Source organism: Pteropus vampyrus, unplaced genomic scaffold, assembly GCF_000151845.1.
Source record: "Pteropus vampyrus isolate Shadow unplaced genomic scaffold, Pvam_2.0 Scaffold231, whole genome shotgun sequence".
Lineage (NCBI taxonomy): Eukaryota > Metazoa > Chordata > Mammalia > Chiroptera > Pteropodidae > Pteropus > Pteropus vampyrus.
The window spans coordinates 1,192,611-1,202,502 of record NW_011889012.1 but is presented as its reverse complement, the minus strand read 5'-3'; the positions used below and the strand labels follow the sequence as shown (position 1 = coordinate 1,202,502).

Sequence of the window (9,892 nt, the reverse complement as noted above, 5' to 3'; positions counted from 1 at the left end):
GCACGGACGCACGAGGGTGACGATGACGGCGGCTCACGGTCTGCTTGAGGGCATGTCCTATGGGCGGGGCACCTGCCACCTTCTTCAGGCCTCTAATGGCCCAGCCGGGCAGACAGCAGGAACCGAGGCCCAGCGCTGGGCCCAACGCTCACCGGCCCATCCGCGGTGAGCGGACCGGAACTCGGGTCTGTGTCCCGGCAAAGACAGCATCTTTCCTCTGTGTTCTATGCCCAGTCCGTGCTCTCCCGGCCTCGGCTTCCAGGCTCAGCCTCAGGCTTGCCGCAGAAAACCACCCACAGCCCGCGGGGCCGGAAGTCCATGCCAGGCCTCCCGAGAGCAGCTGGCGGTCGCTCTCCTGTGAGTTGCAGCCTGGGACGTGAGGACCATCCCCTGGAGTTCCACCTTATTCCTAAACCGGGCTTCGCAGCCCCGGGAGCCAGGCACACGTGGCTCTGTCTCCCGTACTCCCTGAGGGTATAGCCCCAACTCCCCGTCCCTTGCTCAGGACGAACTCAGAAAACGGGACCATGCCGTCGGCCACTCCGAGTCTGGACTCGCCACCTGGACCATGCTCGCGTCTGCTCTGGAGGGAAACGGGCCCTCCACTTCCGGCCTGGCAGCCAGGGGGCCCTTTGCCCCGACTTGGCTCTGCCTTCACGCCAGCCCCGCAGTGCCAGGGGACACGCTGGCACAGCCCAGGAGCAGTGCGCTCGCTGATGGACGTCAGTCCGGGGCAATCAGCAGACAGCGAAGGGTCTGCCTCCTGCCTGATTTGCCCCCATGTCTGTTGGTGTGTTCCTGTTTTTTTAATGAGCGAGGCTTAGATCTTGGGGGGCGGGCTCGGAGGCGTGGGACCCCTTCGCTGTGAGGCCTGCCATGCCACGCTCGAAGCTCCTCGCTTAAAAGAACCACTCACGTGGGTAGAAGCTGTCCCCCTGCACGGTCTGGAGCGGCTCTCTGTCGGTCCCGCTGCTGAGGGACAGAGACCGGCTGTCCAGCTCTGGAGAGTTTGTCCTGGTGTCTGCATCCTCCTTGAGAATCAGCCAGCTGGCCTTCTGCCGGGGAGAAAAAGCAACGTGAATTTCGAGGTCGTTGGCGATGGCATTGCCCCCTTTTGCAGACGAGGAAACTGAGGCTGGCTCAGGGAGGTCAAGGCCCAGATGGCTCTTTCTAGTCACATCCTCTTTCCTTAAAGACAAGCAGAGGAGGCCCTAGCTCTCCAGGCGGGCGGGCAAACTCGGCCCGCGCGGGCCACGCCTGCCCGCAGCCTGCTTTCGCAGGAGTGTTACGGGAATACCGTGCCGGGTCACTGCACGGAGACGGTGTGGGCCCCCAAACCTAAGGTGTTCATTTACTCCGTGGCCCTTCCCGGAAAACGCCTGCCAAGCCCGTTCCAGAACATACTGCGGGCCATCTTCCTCCGGCCTTGGATGCGGCCTCCGTTACGGAGCCGTAACCAAGTGGCCTGGGTGTACGCTGGGAGCCGGCACTAGCTGTGCTGGTCCCACATCTAAGAAGGGGGCTGGCGGAACCACCTCTTGAATTTGGTCCTTGTTCCATGTGGCCCCACGGGACCTCTAAGGAGCAGGACCCAAGAGGAGGAGCCTGAGGTTTCGAGTTGGAGACGTGCCCATGAAACCAGCGTTCTTTGTGAACGAGCTTGCTCCCAGCCAGACCCGCCCCCCATTACCTTCCTGTCATCCGAGTAGAAACCTCCTTCCTCCCCATCCAATCGCCTTGAGGCTGAAAGGGAGAAACGGATCTGTCAAGGCGACACGCCATTTATTCTGGGTTTCCGTGACACGGTCATGCTCGAAAATGGAAAATAAGCCAAGGAAAGCTCGCCAATATGAGTGCTTGCTCAAGGCTGAGGGACCAGAGAAGCTGGTGGAAGTTCCCGTGGGGACAGCGCCTGGGGAGTGGCCGGCTGTGTGCCCATGGACGATGTCCTTAAAATCAAGAGCAGGTGGGTAGAGTGAAGCCTAATCAAAATTCCAGCCCCCCCCTCCACGGATGGGGCCATGCTTTTAGTGCAGCCACGTGACATTCTGAAGAGCACACTCTGCCTCCACGGTCAACTCCAAGGGCAGGGAAGATGTCACCATCCAGCTCCGCCTGTGTCGGATGCCAGCTGGGTGCTTCCTGGAATTACTGCCCGTCCCACACAGCCCACTTCACGGATCAGAGGCCTGAGGCTCAGAGCGATGTGCCTTTCTCAAGGTCACGGACTAGTGGGTGGCAGAGGCTGTTGCACACCTCACTGCTGTCCACCCACGAATCACAACACGGTGAGCGAGTTATGCCACCGGAAACAGTCCACGGGGAGTGGTAAAGGGTACGGCGTACACCCAGGATGACCACAGTGGGACAGAACAAGCAAGTTTCCTTCCCACGGGTGCCCTGTGGAGCCGAGTCACACGGGGTCTGTGCTCTCCACTGGCCTTTTTCTGTTTGAGGTGAGGCGGTGGTCACCCAGCTGAACTGACATGACCCTCCAAATGGGTCACACGAGGGCTCGCTGACAGTTCCCAGCATCCAGTTCAGTCCGCAGAGACCCACCCTGTGCCCTGCCCCGAAACACTGACCCTGTGCACGGAGCACTCGGAGGGGCCCCCAGGGCCTCCCCGCCTGCCATGGAGGCCGAAGCCGTGGTCAGGACGCACGGGGTGGGGTCCTCGCCTGCAGCCCGCCGAGGGCTGGGACTGTCTAGCCTGTTGGAGCACCTCGATTTGTGCACCAGCAAGGACAAGATCAACATCAGGCCTGAGGGCCGGGACGCTGGGGAAGGGGCTATGGGACCTTGACGAGATAAAGCCACAGCTGAACACTGCCCTGGAGACGCCAACATCCGTTACTCCCGACAGCTACTTGTGTCTCCTTCCGGGAGAGACAGTGACTTTCAACGTGAAAATAAAAACCCCTGCCCTCTCGGCTCGCAGAGGCGGACTAAGGACAAGCCTGGGAGGAGCACTGTGCTGGACAGAGGCACAGGGGCAGGGCGCTCCGGGACGCGTGCCCATCAGCGTGGGTTCTCCTGCTGCCCGGACAATGGCTGTCTGTCATCGGGCAGCAGAGCCCCGGACTGGCATACATCAGCCGTGACTCTTGGCAGCCACCTGCAAGCCCCAAGGACCGTCAGGCTGATGTCTGTGTGGAGCTCTGCCAGCACCGGCATTGTCCAGCCCAGAGCAGGCTCGCAGGTCAGAGTGAGCGACCCGCATCCCTGAGCGGGCCTCGGAGGCCCCCAGGTAGACCACTGCGCTCGGGTAGTTTGCATAGACAATGAACAGGCTCCACCCAGAGGGCCTTAGGGGTGTGAAAGCCTGGGCCCTGCGGTTCGGGCCACGGGCCACGGGACCACAGGCCACAGGATACGGGCCACGGGATACAGGCCACGGGCCATGGGGGGCACAGGCCACGCTGGGTTTGAAGACGTGACACAGCCACGGACGGAAGGTTGGGCCAGACACTCTACATGTGGGGCTCAAAAACGGCCCGCCTTCCTACGGGGGGCTGGTCTGCCAAGATTTAGCGTTTCCTCTGCAAACACCGCTGGCCCATCGGGCGTGCACGACTTAACTGACTCAGGCCGAGGCCTTTTCATGACCACGAAACACACGGAGGATCCTCTGGAGAAATGCGAGCAGAGGCAGGGAATCCCGAGGACCCGGCCCTCTGCATGACGATTTGCAGCCCGCTTCCTGCCAGCTCTGAGCCCTAGTTTCCCGATCTGTAGAGCGGGCAAAAGATGCCCATCCGTCCCAGTCGTGAGGACCACACGCGATAATGTGTGGACAGTGTCACGTGGTGGGGAGCTCGGGTTTCAAATGAGGAGTGAGCAGGAGGCCGACTTGGAGGCTGATCTGTGGGACGCTGTCTCAGGGCGTCGGGAAGACAGGGCCTCTCAGAGAGCCAGAGACACCGGGACGGGGGTGACTTTCCTGCCACACAGGCATGAGCCTGCTGTGGGGATCCCTGGGGAAAGGCAGACATCCACTCCGGTGTCCCTTGGGAGCCTGTGGGGGTGACATCCTGGTAACAGTGGGGGTCTCTAGCCTTCTTTCTTCATACAATGTCTATCTTCCCTTTCCTCCCAGTCCAAGAGAGGACCCCAAAACCAAAAGGAGACTCAACCGCACTACCCAGGAATCCTAGGGGTACACGTGAGATGTGATTAATTCCGGCTTTAAACAAAAGGCCACAGAAACAGCACATGCCAGGTGCTGCACGGGCCACCTTGACTGTCCGGTCTGGCGGGCGGCTCTGACAACTGGGAGGGCAAGGGGGAGCCCCCATCAGTGGGCCGCCGGGCCAGTGCTCCCTTCACATGGCCACTGATGGCCCACATCTGCTCGCCAGTGGGACAGGGCCTGCGGGAAACGCAAGTCCTATCCTGGCATCTGCAGCGTCTACTTCCTGGGACATTGGGAAGGCATTTTTTTTCTTAGGTTTATTTTAAACAGTCTAGAAGTGGGCCCGGCCTCACTCCCCTGAGGGCCTTTACCACCGGGAAGTCTGCTCTGTGCCAAGAGTCAACGCGACCTGACCTCCTTAAGGCCCGAGAGCCGGCGAGGTGGCCTTGACCCGCACTCCAGGAGGAGACGAGCTCTGAGAGGAAGTGTCCCGCGGGTGACGGAGCGGGAGGGGGCGGCCGTGCTTGGAGCGTGTCTGCCTCGTACAGCGACTGTGAGCGACTCACGACGTGCAGGAAGACACCAGACGTGTCCCCAGTGGCAGGTGAACTTTTGGGCCCTGAGTGGCTCACGCGTGGGTTGGGGGGGCCCCGGCAGCCCACCTCGGCCTGTCCTACAGTGGCCCTGATCCGGATCCGTCCCCGGCCACACGGCAGGGGAGGGGTCCTCCTCTCCCTCCCCTCCCCCTTTCCTTCAATTTTTCACCCGTTTTCTTTGGCTTTTTCTCTTATTCTTTTACTCATAAAGCCACGAAATCGTAACCAAGTAGAGTGGGAACAGGTGTAGCACCAGAAAGTACTAGCTGGGCCCTAAATGCTGCACGATGAGAGCGGGAGGGTCGGGGGTCCGGCGGGCCTGGGTGGGGCCCTCGACTCGGCCACTGACCGGTCACTTCGCCGCCCTGGCCTCAGTTCCCTCACCTACAATATTACCGATCTCAGTGTGTCAAGATGAAACAAGCTGTCACGTATCACGTGTCCAGCATGTGGCAGAGACACGTCCCATGGCAGCTACGTGACTATTAACCATGCTCGTCCTCAACGCCAGTGTCCCCACCCTGTCTGGCCACCCTCACGGCTGGAGGCTTGTTTCTCAAGGACGAAAATGGGACTAGATCATCGGGAAAGAGTGATGTTAGTTAAAGAAAAAAACTTGGGATGAGTTGGAGATAGAAAGTTGAAAAGCAAACACATTAATTAAAAAGCATAATTTGTTGCTTGCTGGACGTATTAACATAAACGAAGTAAATGGTCCAGTGAGTCAACATCATCACCCAGAGTCTGTTTCAGGAAAGTCTGAAAACTAAAACGGTGGCTTCTCAGCTCGAGTGCGCCTCTCCCCCCAAGATGAGTGGACGGTGCTGGGATCGCGGGACGGGGACCACATGTGGACTTCAAACACGCACGCGCATGCGCGCTCACACGCCATGCTCCACACACTATGCCCGCTCACATGCACGCTCACGCGCCATGATCCACACACCATGCCCACTCACATGCACGCTCACATGCCATGCTCCACACACCATGTCCACTCACATGCATGCTCACACACATGCATGCTCACGCAAGGCTCGTACACATGCACTCACACGTGTATGCTCACGCACATGCATGCTCACACAATGCATGCTTGCACACACGCACGCTCATACACATGCACGCACACAATGCACGCTCACACACAATGCATGCTCACACACACGCACACTCACACAATGCATGCTTACACACATGCATGCTCACACACAATGCAGGCTCATACACATGCACGCTCACACACAATGCAGGCTCACACACATGCACTCACATGCATGCATGCACACACATGCATGTGCACACACCATGATCGCATGCACACATGCACACTCACACGCCATGCTCCACACACTGCGCTCGCTCACATGCATGCTCACACACATGCGTGCTCACGCAAGTCTCGCACACATGCATGCCCTCACACATGCACACTCACACACACATGCATGCACACACATGCATGCACACACATGCATGTGCACACACCATGATCACATACACACATGCACACTCACATGCGAGGCTCCACACACACTTGCTTACATGCACATGCATGCTCGCACAGATGCATGCTCACACACAGTGCATGCTCACACACATGCATGCTCACCACACACACACACACACACACACACACACACACTCTCTCTCTCTCTTGACAGGATATTCTCTAGCCGGATGGGGGAAGTCTCGTAAAATCAAAGTATTTCAAATGTACTGGCATCAGATGCACCCAACATGCCGCTGCTTTCTGAGTTGTCTGAGGCAGGGTGACAAGCGCACACGCCATATGCTGAGCTCTCAATTCGTGGCCTATTTATGTTCAAGTGGGCACTCCGTGAAATTTGGTTCCTAAAAGAATCGATACGCCAAAGTTCTGGAGTGTTCCGGGGTTTGGTTGCTGCTCAGGGTTCGGTCAAGTAGGGCTTTGCTTGCCCTTGGACCGGAGCGGCATTTCTATCCAGATTAAACACCACAAACACCGTCACGGCAACAGCAAACCTGAACCTCTCCACCGCACATTCAGTGGAAGGACTTCTCTGCCTTGGACCTGGCTCGGTCACACGCCAGTGGGGAACTGCGTAATCCGGCTTCCTGCCTCTGCCGGGCTGGGACGAGCCCCTCCTGCCCTGTGCGAAAGACCTGCCCGAGGCTAACACAAGGCCAAGCTGTCAGTCCCTGCAGAGCCAGGACAGCGCACGCAGCCTCCGCGCAGGCTTGAACACGGGCGGAAAGACGGCACGTGACATGACTGCTCCTTCCTTTAGTCGAGACTCAGTTTCCCCACTTGCAACACAAGGGAGCTGACCTGGACAATGTCCAAGGGCCCCGGGGTCTAAATGGTGCATCCCTCTCGGACCCGTCCAAACGTCTCCGGTCGAGAGGTGACCGTAAAAGTCTCCGCCTGCTGGGAGCCCAGGGGTTCTCGTTCATTTTTTCCTTCTTGGGAAGAGGCAGAAACAGGCAAAGCACAGGGCCTAGCGCAACGGAGGAGAAACGTTTCCCAAACACTGTCGTCTCACTAGACCGGACCGTCGACGAGCCACAGAAAGCACGCTCTCGGGGGTTGCGCCCCGCGGTGCCCAGCCCGCGCCAGCGTGGGGCGCGGCTGCTTTTCCGGTGCATCTGAACAGGAACTTCGCGCGTGGGTGGTCCTCTCCCCATCTCCCTGATATGCACACTCACAGCGACCTGATAACAACTCCCGTCCCATGCACGGCACTTAACTATTTTGAACGTGCGTGCACGTCCGTCTTCCCGCCCGGTCCTCACGAGTGGCCTGGGAAGAGGGACCGTCCTGTTCTGCAGAGGAGGAGACAGAGGCTCAGGATGCCGACGCGGCAGCCGCAGATCACCCAGAAATTCCGTGAGGAAACAGGAGACACCGTGAGCCTTCTGCCTCCTGCCCCACGGCTCAGCCGCCTGCTCCCTGTGCACCTGTCCCCAGCAGTCTCAGGTGGAGCAGAGGTGGGTGGCCACCTCGGAGAGGGAAATCGGGGGGCCGAGAGACAGCACCCACCTGCTGATACATGAAGTCCCTTTACCTGAAGGCGAGGGGGTTCATTCTCTCACCAGAAATTCTCATAACACAGGACTTAGATACACACGAGCAAATGACTGACCCTGGTTTGTTCTGTTTCCCAAAGACCAGGCTGGCTCAGGCTGTGGCCTGAGGAGCCGCTGTCCCTTTGACGATGGTCAGTCAGCCACTGAGGCCAGCTCTCGGTATGAATGCCCATCCCAGGCCTGGCTGGTTTCTATCACACACGCATTATTTCTCAGACCTCCCTTCACCGTAATTTTTGAAGAGGCCCCCGGGGGACTGTGAGTGAATATGATTTAATATTCAGGCTGCCGTGGCCCCCAGGTGGCCCCGTCACATATCAGCACAACAAAAAGCAGCATTCAGAGCAGTGGGACAGGCATGCAGGGGCCGTGCAGCAGAGGAGACCGACTGTACCATGCTGTTTGTAGATGGGGGGTTTCCTATAGATGTTGTCTTTAATGCCGGTGTCTGGGGAAGAAGAAAGGAAAAGGAGAGAAAGCAGGGTGAGCAAGCGAATTGTGACGCTTTCCATTCTGATATTTGATGAGCACCCATCAGCCACCCAGATTGAGAATCTCCGGAAAGAATCTGGGCCCCCACAGGTGATGCCCAGGCCCCACACCTCAGACCAAGCCTCACCCAGCCCCAATGCCACCACCTCCAGTTGGAAGGGGGTGGATGCAGTGAGTGGCCGCGACACCATGGGGCCCCTGCCGATCCAGACAGCCCCCTCTCTCTGGCCCGTTCCCGGGAGGGCGACGTCTTTCTGGCATTTACGTGGCTTTGGGAGAAACAAATGCACAGGATCATGGGGATCCGCAAACCCACTTGTTGATATTTAAGGGATCTCAGAATGTGGGGGCCATGGAGAGGCTTGAGAACCACCCAACACCCGCTGAAGCAAGGCAGGACAAGACAGGTCCACGCGGAGCCCGCGGGTGTGTCCGGAGGCCTACCTGGGATGTGGAAATGGCGAGGAGCCTGCTGGTAGGTGGAGGGAGGGGGCTTGCTGTCGGACAGCATCGAGAGGCTGGGCGTGCTCCGGCCACTTTCGCTGCCTCCAGACGGAAGAGCAAGGGCAGCGGGTAGAGGGCGGGAGGGAAGCAAAGCAGAGTATTTCAAGCGTGGAAGCTTATTCCCAGCGAGCCCCATCTTCCCTGCCCGGGGAGCTGCCCGAACCCTCTGCCCAGGGCAGGGAGTGCGGTCCCCATGGGCGTTCCTGCCCTGGGCCCAGCGTCTTATTAACCCAACCTTGGCCAAGGAAGAGCGGCGTGGCAGCCTGCTGCTCTGCGTGGCGGGCGTTTAAATCCGGCAAATCCCAAATGCACCAGCCCTCAGGCCTCCCTCCCTCCCCGTGTGTCCTCGTTAAAAAAGATGCTTCTTTATTGGAGAATCCACGAGTTAGCATTCAAATAGGAGGAAGGTGCCAGAATTCATCAAAATCGGTCCTTAAAAGCTAGTGTGCGAAATTCTACCAGCTACAGGAGAACAGGACAGTCAGCATCACTCGATACCCCTAAACAAAGCTGGTTTGGAAAGGGCCGTCTGACCCCAGCTCTGGCCTCTCGCCCACCCGCACGGGCCTCCCGGTACGCAAACGAGTCCATCACGTCACAGACGCAGCCGTGGTTCCTGGCGAGCCCCCATCCACACTTAAGGAATGGCACGAGAGACAGGACGCGACGGGCAAGGACACTTTGGATGACGGGCGCACGGTCCATTTTCCCAAGGCACGACTTGTGTCCTCTCCCCTGAGCCTGGAACCCTCCTGCCCCACAGATGACAGCTCGGCACGTGGGAAGGGCCGCTCTTGACTCGGAAACACCCTCTTCGAGCTGCGGCTGTCCAAAGCCACAGGACTCAAGGTGACACGGGATGGGGCAGCGCTTTAACAGCAGACCCGGAGTGTCCGGCTGGGGACCACGTGGCAGGCCGATGAGGAAGGCATGGGCTCAGAGAGAGCTTGTGCCCGGACGGGGCGCACAGGGGCCTGGGGGGCACGCAGCAGCAGGTTGAGCCCTGCCTGAGCAGGCCACAACCAGCAGCCCACACGGGGCCGAGGCCACAAAGGCGTGAACCCCCTCACGGCGTGAACCCTGCTTTCCCTGAGCTGC

General features: G+C 59.1%; 1 protein-coding gene across 1 annotated transcript in view; it reads right to left on the bottom strand.

Moving 5' to 3' along the window:
* ABLIM2 (actin binding LIM protein family member 2) overlaps positions 1 to 9,892 on the bottom strand; it is an 81,998-nt gene that overhangs the window by 8,598 nt on the left and 63,508 nt on the right. Inside the window, exons 13-16 of the mRNA XM_023519676.1 lie at positions 8,735 to 8,836; positions 8,193 to 8,246; positions 1,691 to 1,743; positions 917 to 1,055 (exon numbers count right to left, since the gene is read on the bottom strand). Coding sequence (XP_023375444.1) covers positions 917 to 1,055; positions 1,691 to 1,743; positions 8,193 to 8,246; positions 8,735 to 8,836 — 348 coding nt within the window. The remainder of the gene's footprint in view (positions 1 to 916; positions 1,056 to 1,690; positions 1,744 to 8,192; positions 8,247 to 8,734; positions 8,837 to 9,892) is intronic.